General features: G+C 40.3%; 1 protein-coding gene across 11 annotated transcripts in view; it reads left to right on the top strand.

Annotated features, from left to right (window-relative positions):
- The window catches only part of msi2b (musashi RNA-binding protein 2b), a 653,181-nt gene that overhangs the window by 484,500 nt on the left and 151,600 nt on the right, over positions 1–17,081 (top strand). For all 11 annotated transcript variants that reach the window (XM_057821855.1, XM_057821848.1, XM_057821852.1 and 8 more), the window contains one exon: positions 5,559–5,673. In XM_057821855.1, coding sequence (XP_057677838.1) covers positions 5,559–5,673 — 115 coding nt within the window. The remainder of the gene's footprint in view (positions 1–5,558; positions 5,674–17,081) is intronic.

The raw sequence follows: 17,081 nt of genomic DNA, 5'->3' as shown, positions 1-17,081 counted from the left end.
AGCATCCTGTGTCTCTATGGCTAGGTTCATACTACAGGTCTTAATGCACAAATCCAATTTTTTGTCATATCCGTTTTTGGGCGTGCCCGTTCAGACTGCCTTTGTCCACTGAGACCATTGAAGTATTACGCATGCGCTGTAATTCGCAGTCCGACACGCGCTGAGCAAGAAGACCCGCATGCGCAGAAGCATCAAAACAAACGACACGCATGTTATCCGTCATTCCAGGGATATCATATTTTGCTTTTCAAAAAGAAGACATAAATAATCCCTGTTAAGGCTTGTATTTAAAGTTTATATGGATCGATAAGATGCACGCGCTGTCCGTGCATGTCACACACACATACGGGCAGTTTGCCGCGACTCTCGGCCGTGTAGGCAATGTTGAAATATTGCTCACTTAGAGCATAGGGAAAACCAATCATTTTCAGGCTTATCCTCAATCCATTTTTGTTTTCTTTATGACTGTTGTCAAGCCCAGCCCTTCCCCAAAAGCCGTGTTCACTGCAAGCTAGGCGCTAATAACGCACAGCTGCACCGCTACCGTACCGTCTCTCTCGCTATGTGATGACGTAATTGCTGCATGAATTCCGATTTGGGAGACTGCGGCAGTCTGGAAAAATGTGGCCCAGATCGGATTTGAACCACATACGAAAGTGACCCAGATCGGATTTGAAATGGTCCAGTTCTATGCGACTTGTCACGTTCAGACCGTTAAGTTAATGCCTCACTCGAGTCGGAAAAACACGAAAAAATCGGATTCGTGCATTAAGACCTGTATTATGAACCTAGCCTATTAGCCTCCCTCTCTGTCCACCAGCAGCAACACACACTTAGCCACTTAGCTTAGCTTACTTCTCAGCACTTTTGAACAGGCTTGCCACCCGTCCTTTGAAATAAGGACTCGCTCCAAATTGGGAATTAAAAGTTGTATTCCGTATTCAATCAATTCGAAATGTATATATAAATGGATACATTTCTATGCGTTTTAGGAGTTTTGGGGATGTCCCTTTTTTTTCGTCACCTGTACAGCTTTGTGCGTGAGGGGTGAGTCCCTTATTTCTATTTCTGAAAGGTGGCAACCCTACTTTTGAAACAGGTCTCAAATTACTGCGGTATTTCTTTCAATAAAAGACAATAAAAGTAAAGTAGACGAAGTGAACTGACCAGGGTTTGCCGCTCCGGTCCCTTTCTCTTGGTAGCAGTTGCTGCTGTTGTAGCCTCAAACTCTTTGTGTTCGTTCACGTTTTGTCTTCAAATGTTTTTTCAGGTTCAAGGTGTTGAAACTGGCCAATTTAACTCAACCTCTCGAAACTTTCAGGCCGCAAATCTTGCATGCAGCAATTGTACTCGATGGAGACTATAAACTGAAACATTTCCAGACCGCCGACATTTTCCTCTCATAGTTTGTTTTTCCTACATATGAAAAAGCTGTCCTAGCATTGGTTAAGAGCAGCTATTGGCCCGCTCTCAATGGTCTGGAGCAGGCCACTAGCGATAGCTGCTTGGCATGCAAAGTGATCACATGTCATCACACAACAGAGAGTGTAGTGAGCGTCAGGAGAAAAAAATGCTGCGGTCGATGTTATAATACTGGACCGGTAAATGGTATCGGCGCCCTATTTGTTGGTACTCGCCGATACCGAAACCACCATTTTGGGCCGGATCAGCCCCCTCTGCTGATACTGGTATAGGTGCATCTTTAGTTTCTACTAGGGATGTCCCAATCCAGGTTTTTGCACTTCCGATCCGATACCGATATTGTTTTGCACTTCCGATCCGATACCGATACTGGCCGATACCGATACCGGCCTATTTGAGCATGTGTTAAAGTTTAAAGTTATTTACTATAGCCTCCTTACTTAGTTTTCACTCATGTTGAAAAAGGTTTTAGTACTCTTGATAACAACTAGCCAGCTGAATTAGGTGAGTTTGAATAACACACAACGGTTGGTAACAAGAAACTGACCTGTTTATTCAGTGACAAACACAAAACATTATAAATAACAAACAGAGATGGCATAGTCAGTCAGTAAAACGTGCAAATAATATTGTAAACTGTCTTAAAAAAAGAAAACCACACAAACAACCTCAGTGGAAAATCCCACAAACCCCCCAAGGTATTAGATGCTTTTCATGTTTCGTGCATTAGTTACAATAATTGTATAAAAAGCCTCTCAGGTTTAAATAAACGACTATTTCAGTATCAAGTTAACATTTTAAAACAGTAAATAAAATACTCATGTCCCCATTCTGTGTCAGCAGCTTTAAACTACATTCATTTAATTTTGGGAATCAACTGTTTAAGTTGTTAAAATTGCTCCCGTTATTACATAATTTCCCTTCTGTCTACTTACAATATGTCAAAGTTTCAAAACTGTTTTGAAGATAGATTAAAGTCAAGATTTTGCAGATATTTTAGACAAAAAGTTAATTAGGTTCGCTTGGAAGGTTCACAACAGCCTACTAGGGAAGTCTCCTGCTTTAAGATGGCAGCTGTTTACTAACGCATCTAGTTTTCAATACTTCAATGTTGCTAACGCCGTCAAGTCTGTCATTTTGCATCTAGTTCTATATACATATGATATCTATTATCTACAGTAAAATGATGTTGACGTAGTTTGTAGCGGCTGTCAGCAACAGTCAGGTATTCTTGTGTTCTTTATCCAGCGGCATAAATTGAGCTAAAGCCGTGAGTTTAGCATTGGCATTACCCAGGTCTATGACAAGCATGATGTTTAGTCTTGGACGCAATGCGGTCCGTTTCTCATTGCGTCCCGAAGACCGCGCTGTGTATTTGTTCCGCTTTACTTGACATATTTCAATAATCGGAATTTGGATGTTTGTGAATCGTTCTCGAATCTTCCAAGGCCGAATTGCTCAAGGATGTAATGACGGCTGGGCATGGTGTACCGTGGTTCTAAGTGTTGGATGGTGCGTCTTTACTCACGAGAGATAATGGCTCGTCATCCAGAATGAATTCTTCGGCAATGACTCTTGTCATTCATTGGGCTTTGGGACTGTCGAGTGCCAGAGTTTCACGCACAGCAAAAGTTTCTGCCAGTGTTAGTTGCGTAGGACCTTTCTTTTTGTCTTTGGTTTTCTTAACATACTCCTTTGTGGTGGTATTTCGCTAAATGCTTGATTAGGTTGGTTGTATTAAAACTTCTTACAGCTTTACCACCACGCTTGACTTTATTGTGGCATATGTTGCACTCTGCCTCTTCATCTTTGTCGTCCTTTTAGGTGAAATGATCCCACACAGCTGACATTTTTACCGATAAACTCTCTCGGTAAATTGGGAGACGGTAATGTAGTGTGTTGAACGTGTGCCGTAAAATGCGGACCGGATTTTAGGGAAACCGAAGCAAAAACTGGAATGGATTATGTAAATCGATGCGCTGGAAAACCCGGACCGGACTTTAAAAAAAAAAAAAAAGCTGGATCGGAAGTCTGCATCGGATTTTTTCCGTGTCGGCCGATCCGATACCGATGCGCATTTTTTTGTTCGATCCGATCCAAATATCGGATCGGGACATCTCTAGTTACTACCCACCTCTGTTCATCAGCTGACATTGACAGTGCTAGTATCCAGTCCATTTTGACCGCGAGGGGGCGAATGTAACCGCTAAATGCAGTAGTGCACGCACTCCATCACACAAATCACAAATTTACGGGTTTACGCCGCCAATGTCGAAATAAAATCAAGTGATTCTGTAAGTAGAGTATGAACGAGCTGCACTCTGGGGCGGATTGGGCGGGCCGTACATTTAATACCCCTAGCATATACTGTAGAACTCTCATCTATTTTCCCTCACCTGCCCTTGTTACAGCCCTCATTTAATATGTGTGATGTTGGAGGAGGGGATGTCATTTATGATGCAGGATGGGAACGTGATAGAAATGGAGTGGGCGGGGGGTGCAAAATCGACGAGCATGTGGAATTGGACAAAGGGACACTAGGGAATGACTGTAACCCACACATGTACACAAGAACACATTTTGCGAAAATGACACTCAAAAGCATCGGTCCCCAAACTTTTTCCTGTGAGGGCCACATAACCTTTCCCTTCTCTGATGAGGGGCCAGGGTCAGTTTGTAACAGAAAAGGTGTGACGATTGCAGGAGTGCCTAAATGTAAAATTGTATTGTTTTTCAGAAAGCCACAATCAAATAACCCTTTCTGGATTCTTCATGGAACAAAAGTAAATAAAATAAAAATATTAATATCATATAATATAATATTAATATAATATAATTAGGGCTGTCTAAATTATCGCGGTAACGGGCGGTAATTAATTTTTTTAATTAATCAGGTTCAAATATTTTACGCAATTAACGCACATGCCCCGCTCAAACAGATTAAAATGACAGGAGGGTGTAATGTCCGCTTGTTACTTGTTTTTTGGTGTTTGGCGCCCGCTGCTGGCGCATGGGTCCAACTGATTTTATGGCTTTCAGCATAATGAGTGAGCATGGTGTAATTATTGACATCAACTATGGAGAGGTATTAGTTTTTTTGATTGAAAATTTTTACAAATTTTAATAAAACGAAAGCATTAAGAGGGGTTTTAATATAAAAATTCTATAACTTGTACTAACATTTATCTTTTAAGAACAAGTCTTTCTATCCATGGATCGCTTTAAGTGAATGCTAATAATTTTAATGCCATCTTGTTGATTTTTTGTTATAATAAACTAATACAGTACTTATGTTGAATGTATATATCTGTCTTGTGTCTTTTCTTTCCATTCCAACAATAATTTACAGAAAAATAGGGCATATTTTATATATGGTTTGAATTGAATTTTTAAGCTGTAATTAACCCGATTAACAATTTTAATCTTTTGACAGCCCTAAATATGATATAATATAATATAATATAATATAATATAATATAATATAATATAATATAATATAATAACACTATTAATTAAATAGTCAATAACCAAATAACCCTTTCTGGGTTCTTCACAGAAAAGAAGCCAGGAAATAAATAACACTATTTTAAAAAAAAAAAAAAAAGTTTTATTTATTTATTTTTTTTTGTTTTTTGTTTTTTTGTTTTTGTTTTTTTTTTTTTTTGTTCAGGGGGCCGGACCAAATGTGGCCGGCCCACGGCCAGTAGTTTGGAGACCCCTGCTCAAAAGTAATGGATAAGTGGCAAACTTGATCATTCCGCTACCAAATGACCACACAAAAAAAAAAAAAAATCAACTTTCATTGGAGAACGGGACCGTATCCGTTCTCCAAAAGTCTTTAAAAGTATTTAGCTTGTATTTCCCTGAAGCATTGGGCACATGCCCACCAGCGCAATAACCTTTGTTTGAAAGCAGCCAGAGCATGATTGTAAGTTTACCGCAGGGACTTTGCTGGAAAATGCGAGGTGCTCGGATTGACTCTGTCTTGTTTTTCTCCACGGAACACATGGTGGGCTCTGCAAGTCAAATAGAAAACTACCTTAAAGAGCTTAGACAGCCCTGTCAGATCTGTCTGCGCGTGTGCCTGCACAGTCTAACGCTTTTGTCTGTGTGTGTGTCTTCGTCTGTCTCCATAGGTAGAATGTAAGAAAGCTCAGCCCAAGGAGGTGATGTTCCCGCCCGGAACACGGGGGCGAGCCAGGGGTCTGCCCTACACCATGGATGCCTTCATGTTGGGGATGGGCATGCTGAGTGAGTCGTACATTCCTGTACACACAATATAAGTGTTATACTTTGTATTAATACACAGTGGTATCTCTATGTATGAATTTGTTCAAGGACCTGGTTTGTAAGTCGAATTCGTTTTTATTTTTCACATAACAATACATTATTAATTGGATTAATTAAGTTTCGGTCAAATACAAGGCACACACTGTTGGACTCATTTGCATGAGACGTGAGATAATTGGCATTGACCAATAAACGTTTTGTTCAAAAAGGAATATGAAAACAGGTGTTGCTCCTCTGGGGTTCAGAGGGCAAAGTACACTCACCGGCCACTTTATTAGGTACACCCGTCCAACTGCTCATTAACACTTCATTTCTAATCAGCCAATCACATGGCGGCAGCTCAGTGCATTTAGGCATGTAGACATGGTTTAAGATAATCTCCTGCAGTTCAAACCGAGCATCAGTATGGGGAAGAAAGGTGATTTGAGTGACTTTGAACTAGGGCTGTCCCAAACGACTAATTTCCTCCCGATTAGTCAGCCGACTATTTTTACGATTAGTCCACTAATCTAATAATTTTTTTTTTCTTTTTTTCTACTAATTTAATAATGAAATTTTTGTTGAAGCTTATTAATTCACAAAGAACATTTTGGAACACCTACTGTAAATTCTTTATTAACGTATAAATAACATAAATATCAATAATAAATCACAAGCAATGAGGTCAAATGCTGCTGGCATTAACTAGTGCTAAAAAATCATTCCGAATGGAAATTTCAGATCAGCTGTTTACATGTCACTTCATCTATTCCGATCCAGCGTTTACATGTGACTGCCTTTATTCCGAAAGGACGTTTGACAACTGCCGTCTGACATGCGCAGATTAATCAAAACAAAGCGTCACGTTGCAAAACATGGAGATCGATCGTCGGAGTGCTGCTGTTTTAACTTTAACCCACTTGTTGTGTTTGTGGGGTCGTATCCGCTTCTGCTGTTTTGCTCTTTTGCCTTGTCGTAGCTGGTTTTCCACCGGTTTCTAATCTGGTCAACGCTCCGGTCTATTCCGGCTTCGTGTAACCTCTCGTGAACTTTTTTAACTACTTCACTGTTCCTCGTTTTACGCCCGTCTAAGCGAGCAATTATATTCAATTCTTTTAAAGTTTGAATTAAATACAATCTTTCCGCCGGACTCCAATTAGGTGCGCTGTGCTTGGAAGCCATGTTGCAAGTGACGTTACTTACGTCACCAAGTGACGTCACCACGTCAGTACGGAGCATGTGCAGAAAGAACGCAACCAGACACCATTCCGCTTCCCTGTTTACATGATATAATTTTACTTCTAATCGGTTTGGGAAAAGGAATATTCCACCCTGTGAATCGGAATGAAATTTCATTCGGTTTGGGCCTGTTCATTCCGAATGAGGTGTTTATATGGAACACATTTATTCGGTTTGAACAAATATTCCGATTGTAATTGGAATATTTGGCTCCATGTAAACGTGGCAACTGTGACTTCACCTCTTTAACAGGAGTTGAAACAATTCTTACTCTTTTTGTGGTATGTCAGTGTCTATATTGTAAATGTTAAAATGAATTGCAGTGTCCCGGACAACCATTTTCAGAATACTTTGTGTGAGTTCAGATGCTTTTTCTGGTGTGCATTCCGCATTTTTAGGGGAGGGGAAAAACTGTTCAACTTTTGTTTTAACCTGAAAATAGATAAAGTAGAGGGCACACTGAAATATTAAAATTATTTTGAATAAAAGGCACACATATTCACATTAACAAAAATTAAATATATATTATTCAGTTTATAGTATACACTATAATATAAAGTAACTAACATTAGTGCAGTCATGGATTCCAGTAAGCAGGCCAGTGCTGTTTCCATATATATTATGTATATACAGGATATATGTATATATTTCCCCCAAGTGGGAGCTTCCACGATCCGAAAAAAATTCATAATAATTAAAAAATATATATATATAATTATGTATTTAGTTATTTTATTGAATAAAAATGCACGTTAATACGACGCACGTAAAGGCAACTTCCGTTAAAAAAAATCGTTAGAAAGTTGTATGGATTTACAATCTGCTAGTTTGTTATTTCTTGTTGTCTTCGAAACTTACACTTGGGTGACAGCGCTTCAAGTGTTCGTTCATAGCTGACGTGCTTTCATGGCTTTTTTGCCGCTTTCCTGTGTTACCAATTCTGCCCATTTTGGTAATTGGCGGTGTTTTCAACTCCTCGCCGTAGTGTGGAGTGAACCGGTGATTCACTTGGCTCGTTGTAATCATTTCGTCAGATTTCCTCCTCAGGAAGGCGGCGGCGTGCATCAAAACACTGAGAAGCGTCGGATGGCTCTTTATGGATACTTTTTTTGACCCATTATAAAAATATACCTTTTTTTTTTTCATTTCATTCATTTTTGTTTCAGTTTTACTGCTTTACAACTTTCATATATATATTTCATATATATATATATATATATCAGAGGTTGCGCTAGACATTTTCGTTGTCTGTCATTTTGACTGACAGGGTCATAAAAATCCGGTCATAGTCTATTTTTACCCGTCACTTAAATTTTTAAAATGATAATGATGACATATTCAATAGTATTTAGTTTTCATTCATTTTTAATTAATATTGTAACGCTTGCTTGGCGGCGAAAAATTAGACACGGAAGTCGTGGTATTTTTCTCCCTTTTTACTCTGCTTACCGCCAACAACTCCGCCCCCAAAGAAAAAGAGGCAACGATATAGACCCCAATCACCAACGTCACACAATGATCTTAATTGTGGTTGTCAGCCCAAAATCTTCTAAATATATATTAAATGCATCTTACCAGATATAAAATGACTACTACATAGTCTGTGGTGATCGTTTGGTGCCCAGATTTCTTGTCGAATTACAGCAGTCCATCTCGCTCTCATCTTCGGGTCTCTCAGAATACGGTAGAACTTCAAGTCTCTCAGTCTGTCTTCTCTGTTACAGCAACCAACTGCCACACACGCCTTCACCATTTTGATTATTAATATTAACGAGCAGAAAAACACGCCGTAATAGGAGGCATGTACGTAGCGGTAATATGTAAACATGACGAGCTGACACACAATATGGCGGCTCCAGTCAGGGGGGCGGAGTTGTGACGTCATGTGATTGGGGTCTATACACAGGCGGCAATCTTGTCCATCAATTGGATGACGCGCTGGCACACCGGGTGCACCAATAAGAACCTCGCGTTGATGTGTCAATCACGGTGCCGCCGCCAGACCCCGGTGACGCTACAATATTCTGACAGAAGAGCCAACGACGTCATGCATTAAGAGAGACAATAGCTAATTAATATGCTAACTCGCCACTCTTTGGTCTGGGGTGTGAATTGCAACCTGTCAAAATGACGGACGGACTTCAGTTTTTTCCGTCACCGTTTTAAAAAAACGGTCAACGACGGAAAATATCCGGTTAACGCGACCCCTGATATATATATATATATATTTTTTTTTTTTTTTTAATAATATATGAAAGTCAATTTCATGCAATGACACCTTTCGGCCACCGGGGGAGGGGGCCTGTCCCCCCCTTAAAAGCAGCTTATGCCAGATATCAGTCGGATGTACCCCCAAAACTTCCCTGATTCCATTGACGCTTATGAAGGGTGCTTCCATTGCCGGCAATGGACGTCCAAATTTCCCATTCATTTCTAATGGCATTTACTTTGTTTAATGCCATTGACAGGCATGTTTGTCCATTCTAATGATAGCCCTGGGCGGGGCTAAGATCTGTATGTCCACACAGCAAAGACCCAGAGTCATTTCTTCAGATATTGTAATTTCTAGTTTAAACTAAGATTAACACTGATCGTATGTCGAGGTACCATTGTGTTTCCATATAAAAATCACTAGGCAATGAGATTGTTCATTTCGCAGCGCAATGTTGTTCCACCTCTGTGACGCTTAAAAAAAAAAAAAAAAAGCATAAAAGCCATCAAGGCAGTACAAAAGGTTGCTTTTGAATTCGTCAAGCATTACTTGATGACACTCTTTTGTAGCTTTCTTTTGTGTCGAACAAGTCTTATCGAGCCTTTTCCCAATGAGAATTTAGGTGGCTAGCGGCTTGTGGAAATGATGTGCCATAACAGCCTGACCAATTTCAAATTATGACCCAATGGATTTCTGGATTGGAAAATATTGCATTTTCTGCACAGCGTCTATTTTACAGAAAGGACGATTTTCGGGCCTCGGCGTCACTCGGGAAAATAGTCAGTTTCTAAAAGTAATTCAGTGCTTAAATGTTTGTAAGGCGTCTGGCGCAAGTCCCCCGGGAGCCTCTAAATTCAAATGAATTGGGTTTTAGGGGAGAAGCGAGCAAATTTATGCCGTTTGGTCATCGCTTTCTAGCGGCACAGCGAGGCAAAGTCTTGTCAAGAAAGCCCCATTAGTTGAACGCCGGCCCTAATTAGGCGGCTTCAAGGTGTGCCACCGGTGGCCACTGTGGTCTATTTCTGGTGAAGTCTGGTACAGACAGCCCCTGGCCATATAGGAGCAGACCAGCACATTAGCAGGCTAAATGAAGAGGAAAATTGGTGTAATGTCATATTAAGGATTCATCACTGTGCCCCCCTTAATGGGTAATGAAGGGGACACACATGTCAGTGAGAGATCTCATCTACAGGGACCTCAGCTGCTGGTCTACCCCTCTTCATTACCATCCTGCCCATGCCTCTGGCCCTTTTTATTTAATACTATTTCACTCTTTCTCTCCCATCCCTCTCTCCTTTCCATGCATATCATTTGTATGTGCGACCCACCCAAATGGATTTGCCCTCACATAAAAGATTTATTTTTCATTCAAAAGCAAAAGAAACATGCCGCTGATTGCATGAGACTCGTTTTTGCACCGCGAGTAGAGCAGGTGCACACGCTGCCGTTTTCATGCATTTTGAGCCGTTGCAGGTAACGCGCCACAGAGTGCTGATTGCGGTCAAATTTAGACGTTGAAAGTCGAGACGTTTTTTAATCGGATATCCAAACGCGTGTTTGAGAGATTAATACAACCCCTAGCAAAAAGTATGGAATCACCAGTCTCGGACGAGCACTCACTCAGACATTTTATGATGGACAACAAACTCGGATAAAAGGCTTGAAAAATAATTAATTAGTTCAAAAGTGGACTTCAGAAACACTAAAAAGAAATGAATAAAAAACGTGGTGATCAGTAAATGTTACTTTAATAGAGCAAATGCAGGGAAAAAATATAGAATCACTCCATTGTGAGGAAAAAATATGGAATCACTCCATTTTGAGTAGAAAATACAGACACACCTAGTCAATTTCCTTTCCTTAATTGGTCCTCTGCCTTAGATTAGATCTGCACGTTAGTCAGCAGTTAAAAACAGGGCAGTTATCACACCTTGGAGGGCTGCTGGATCAAGTGGATTCACAAGAACAAGAGAGATGTCTCTTGAGACCAAAAAGAGGGTTGTCACGAATGGGTAAAGGGGTAGAAGTGACATATACTGTAAAGCAGTCAGTACATTTGTAGTTTTTTTGTGTGGCAGGGTTCCTGCCACCCTCCTCAATTTAAGTTAATTAGTGCCGGTGAGAGCAATACAGATCCCTTCAAGATATAAAAGAGATGTCATTCAACTAGTCAGTTGACATATCATCGGAACATTTTATAAAGGTTGAAAAGTTACCTAGTATTGCTTTAATGTGTCAGATTATTCTACTTACTTCAGTGCTTCTCAATTATTTTCTGTTACGCCCCTCCCAAGGAAGATGTAAATGTTTCGCGCCCCCCCAACTCTCTGCCGCCACTGTAAATAGTATCATTTGTCTATAAAATTACTATTATAAATACGCATCTGCCTAACATTGTGTCCTTTTTTTCTAATAAAGAAAAAACACAGATCAACTTATAATAAAGTATAACTTTATTAACATTGTTTTGTTTGTAACAGAGAAGACTTGACGCGCATCAATTTGCCTGAATTTCAAAAAAAGTCACATCCAAACTGTAAAAATACACTCAAGGTACATTTTTGACCATTTGATACTGAAAAATAAAATGTAATAAAATCAGTAAATAATAACACATTCAAATTGATTAGAAACATTCACTCATGAGGACAATATGGCAAAAAATGACCGAAAAAACAAAACTGAATAAAAGAAAAAAAGTGTCTTTGGACAGAAGGACAGTTTTTATTTTTGCTGCTCGCAGTATTACCTCCTTTGCAATAGTGTGTGCAATGAGAATGCTAACATTGCTCACTGGTTTACTGATATAACACTGACAAAGCGGGACGATTGTTGGCAATATTCGGCACGTTTTCACTGAAAAACAATCAAGTGGCTTATCAATGAGATTGGGGTCTAATGTCTTGAAGTGGCGTCTTAATTGATTTGGCTTCTGGCTGTCCGCTATGATTATTTTTAGAGACAGTAAACAGTGGTCTTTCCTCATCACCCACTGTATTAAAAGTCAAAGCTAAAAGGCAAACGGCACGAAAAAAGAGCATTCTCGGCGGCCGAGGTAGAACCTTAGGTGAGGGCGGTCGTCGTGACGATCTCAAGCCGAAAATGGCACTTCTCGGGCGGGGACGTGTGAACCGTAGAAGACAGTGGGTCGCTGCGTGAGTGAGTCCGGTCGGAAAACGGCGGCGGCGCACTGCTCTTCATATCTGTTTTCTGTGTGCTGAGTACTCTTGCTTAGTTCAAAAATACTGCGCGCACTCTGAAAATGAGAGCGCCACTGCCACCCACTGAGTGGATGTGCAAGTACACTTTATTCCAGTACGGTGCAAAAAAAAAAAAAAGCATGTTCCCCGAGGTCACATGCGCCCCCCCGGCATCGCTCTGCGCCCCCCCCAGGGGGGCGCGCCCCACTATTTGAGAAGTACTGACTTACTTTAACTAAATGTTACTATTTGTACTTATTACACCCATACACCGAAAAGTTTTTTCACCTTGATCAAGAAATATTTGCTTTCAAATAATGTTTTGAACAACATCTATTCTTGAATGAAGAATTTTCAAAGCTTTTTAAGATTAAATATACTTATTTATTGCTTAAAATAAGTCTTTTAACTCATAGACTTCATAATGTATTGACGGGACTCGGGGCCAATAAATAGGGGGCCTTCATTGTTGGCGTTGCCGTCATAGAGGACCGAGTGGAATCACAAAGCTTTTCTGGTGAAAATTCTTGTGAATAAATGCTTAAATCCCTGAATTCACTATAGATATGGATGTAAAACAGTCTCGATTCTTGGGTACAGGCAAAAAACAACGTGCAGTTAGCATTTATTTTACGTAAATATGAAGTAAAAAGTATGGAATCATGAGAAACAAACAAAGAAATAACAATCAAAACTAAAGATACACGATAATATCGATTACCGATAATTATCGGCCGATAATGGCAATTATGACGTCACACAGATAATACAGATAAAAAAAAAATCAACCGATAATGCACTCCGATAATTATATACTTGATTTAGCCTCCAAATGTGCGCAACCAAGCAGTTTTCTCCACTGCCGCCTGCTCAACCCCTCCCCTCTCTGAAGCCCCTGTGGGAGGAGGGGTTTAGGAGTACGGCGTCATAGAGGAGGCGGTGTTACACATCAGTGTTGAGGTGCTCTCACTAGCGTGCGTTGCTTTTCCCGTGTGTGAAATGAAATAAACGACGCTCTCGCCATCTACAAAACAGTTCCACGAGGCGTAAAGAAAGCGTCCTCATTGAACACCACTAGCAGTAACCCAGCAGCCATTTAAAACTGCATCACAATGATTTTTGGAACGAATACGAGGCTGCTCCTAGCGCGAATGCTAAAGCTATTGTAAACACAAATAAACTATAAAGGAAGCTACGGGGCTTGTGACGATACAGAGACGCTGCGGTCCTCCCGGAGTCGGGTTGTATGGGAATGCAGCCCAAAGCGGCCAGTAGCCGTCTTCCGACGGAGCCCGCCGGTCCGGCAGGCCGCCGCCGCCGCCTCGCCCTAGGCGGTCAGAGCATGAGAGCAGAGCCATGCACCGAATGCGCCGCAGCGAGCCGGCCGGGGCGGGCGGATATCCGGTACGAACTTAGCTGCCGCCACCACTCCAGTTCAAGACAGTTGCCTGGGGCGGGTGCTAATTTGGCAGCTGGGCGGACTGAAAGGCACAGGCGGGAGGAAATTCCCGAAGTGACCCGATAGCCAAACCCCTGGATGAAAAAATAATGCAGTTTATACGACCACGATTCTTCGTGAAAGACATGCCGATCACATCAGTTTTACCACGGACATTTACACAAGTGATGACAACAAAGCATGTTTATCATGACGGCACAGTGGTTAGTTGATAATTGTAACGTGCACCAAACCACACAAAGAAGTCATCCAGTCAGTAATGCATTCAGTACGCTTGAAATTTATGACGTCTTAATCAGATCATTCTTCTTAAATCTAGTCAAATAATTTTCCCCGTCTTGTTTGAGTGTTGAAGACTAGTTAACAGATGAATTTGCCAGATAATTCCACTTACTTGAACTAAATATTGCCATTTGTTCTTAAGCCCAAACATCTAAAAAAAGATATGGTCATTTTTCACCTAAATCAAGAAAAAATTGCTTTCAAATAATGTTTTGAACCATACATATTCTTGAATAAAGAACATTTCTGACAAGTTTTTTTTTTTTTTTTTTTTTTTTTTAGGATTATGTATAATAATTTATTGCTTAAAATAAGGCTTTAAGCTTATTTTCAGCTGGCCATTTTTCTTCAAGAAATCTGAGTGAAATATACTTGAAGTGCTGGCAGTTAATATAGCTTATTTCCAATAGATTTACCCTGAAAACAAGGGAATTTAACTAGTTTTAAGGAGTTGTGTTTTTGCTGTGTCGTAATGTTATACTTTAGGAATGGCTTACTTTTCAAGCAATTTTAGTGCAACTTATGTATTTACTCTATAAGTAATTGTTGCCAAAAGTTTACCATTACACAATGTCAGACAATCTGTCTTTATTTAGATGTTGGAATTTACTACTTGTTCACATTTGATGTTGGAAAAAAAAGAGCAATATTATTTTTGCACAGTAATATTTTCTCTTGTGTATACTTTAAAATTTTACATGAATCTTTTAATAAAATTATCGGCTTGACATTATCGGTTATCAGTTGGAACGAGGAGGAAATTATCGGTTATCGGTATCGGCTGAAAAATGCATTATCGTGCATCACTAATCAAAACACATCTCTAGTATTTAGTAGCACCACCTCTGGCTTTTATGACAGCTTGCAGTCTCTGAGGCATGGACATGAGAAGTATTCTTCATCAATTTGGTGCCAACTCTCTTTGATCGCAGTTGCCAGACCATTGTTGCAGGTCGGAGCCTTGGTGTGGACCATGTATTTCAATTTCCACCACAGGTTTTCAATAGGGTTGAGATCTGGGCTATTTGCAGGCCATGGCATTGACTAGATAAGTCTTTCTTCAAGAAAGGTTATTTTCAGTGATGAGTCAAGAATCTGCATTCAACAAGGTAATGATGCTGGAACTTTTGTTTGGTGCTGTTCCAGTGAGATTTACAAAGATGACTGCCTGAAGTAAACGTCAAAATTCCCTCAGTCCTTGAGGATATGGGGCTGCATGTGAAGCAGAGGCACAGGGGAGATGGCTGTGGTTAAATCTTCAATAAATGCAGAAGTTTACATTCAAATTTTAGACAGCTTTCTTATCCCTTCAATTGAAAATATGTTTCTGATTTTCCAAGATGACAATGCATCATGCCACAGAGCTAAAACTGTTAAAGCACTCCTTGGAGAAAGACTCATCCAGTCAATGGCATGGCCTGCAAATATCCCAGATCTCAACCCTGTTGAAAACCTGTGGTGGAAATGGAAAAAAATGGTCCACAGCAAGACTCCGACCTGCAAGGATGATCTGGCAACTGCAATCAAAGAGAGTTGGCACCAAATAGATGAAGAATACTCATCAAGTCCATGCCTCAGAGACTGCAAGCTGTCATAAAAGCAAGATGTGGTCCAACTAAATACTAAAGATGTGTTTTGATTGTTATTTCTTTGTTTGTTGATTTACAGTAAAAACCAGGGAACTTAACTAGTTTTATGGAGGTGTATTTTTGCAATATACTATTTACAGTAGCAGCAGATAGTTGTTGGCGCGCGAAATGTTTACATTTCCTCCTCAAAAAATAACTGAGAAGCACTGCACTAAAGTGAAAACTTGTCTTCATGAAGAGGGTTGGTTCCAACTTTGTCATTTTGGCCAATTTTGTACTTTCCCGAAAATTTTGCCGGGTCAAACTTTCCTTCCCGTCAGTCATTTGCATCTCCTCATTTTGGCATCTTTTAAAAAGCCACAGAGAGCTTTCTAGAACTTGTCACGCACTAATGTCTCCGCGGAGGAGAGCACTCTTCCCCTCCGTTGGGACCGAGTAGACGGAAAGGCAGCGATGTGCTCATGTAAGAATATTAACAGCCAACTTGTTTAGAGACACTCTTATCTAAATGAAATTGGAACAAGGACAGCCAAACATTGCTTTATAGAATTTGCATTTGGAAAGAAGAAAAAAAACAAGACCCTTGGCTCATTATTTAAGAAAGTCTAAGCTTCTTTTGTGCCAAATCTCATTAAAGCCTTCCCTGGCTCCTTTGTTTACTGCCTCTAATCGAGGCATTTATCTTTATTGTGCTGTGCCCGATGTATGTTTGTTGAAATAAATAGACATTTGAGCCTGAGCGAGATATAGGTGAGCCAGATGGATAATTGATTTTAAAGTGAATCAGAGTTGTTGAGGCATAAAATAGGTACATTAGCATGCATATTAATAAGGCAAATAAGAGCGGGCGAGGACGCCGCAGCCGTCGGGCCGAGCCAACACAATGGCTGCCTTCGCTTAATGGAGTAGGGAGTCGGTCTGTTTTTCTGCTACTCGAAATATTTGCAAAGTGCACCATATCAGATGCGCGTCTCTCCCGAATGCCTGACAAATACCGTATTTTTCGGACTATAAATCAGTTTTTTTCATAGTTTGGCTGGCGGTGCGACTTATGTGTGAAATTATTAACACATTATGATATCATTTCCCGTGTTATTTTGGTGTTTTGGGGTGACACTGATGGTTTGGTAAAATTGTTAGCATGTTCTTTATGCTATAGTTTAGAGATGTCCCGATCCGATATTTGGATCGGATCGGATGCCGATATGGGCAAGAAAATGCGCATCGGTATCGGATCGGCCGACACGAAAAAATTCTGATCCAGACTTCCGATCCAGTTTTTTTGAAAGTCCGGTCCGGGTTTTGCAGCGCACCGATTTACATAATCCATTCCAGTTTTAGCTTCGCTTTCCCTAAAATCCAGTCCGCATTTTACGGCACACCTTCAACCCACTACATTACAGTCTCCC

This window comes from Corythoichthys intestinalis, chromosome 18 (assembly GCF_030265065.1).
Source record: "Corythoichthys intestinalis isolate RoL2023-P3 chromosome 18, ASM3026506v1, whole genome shotgun sequence".
NCBI classification, from domain to species: domain Eukaryota; kingdom Metazoa; phylum Chordata; class Actinopteri; order Syngnathiformes; family Syngnathidae; genus Corythoichthys; species Corythoichthys intestinalis.
Note: the sequence above shows the minus strand (reverse complement) of the source record. Positions and strands in the feature narration are given on the sequence as shown.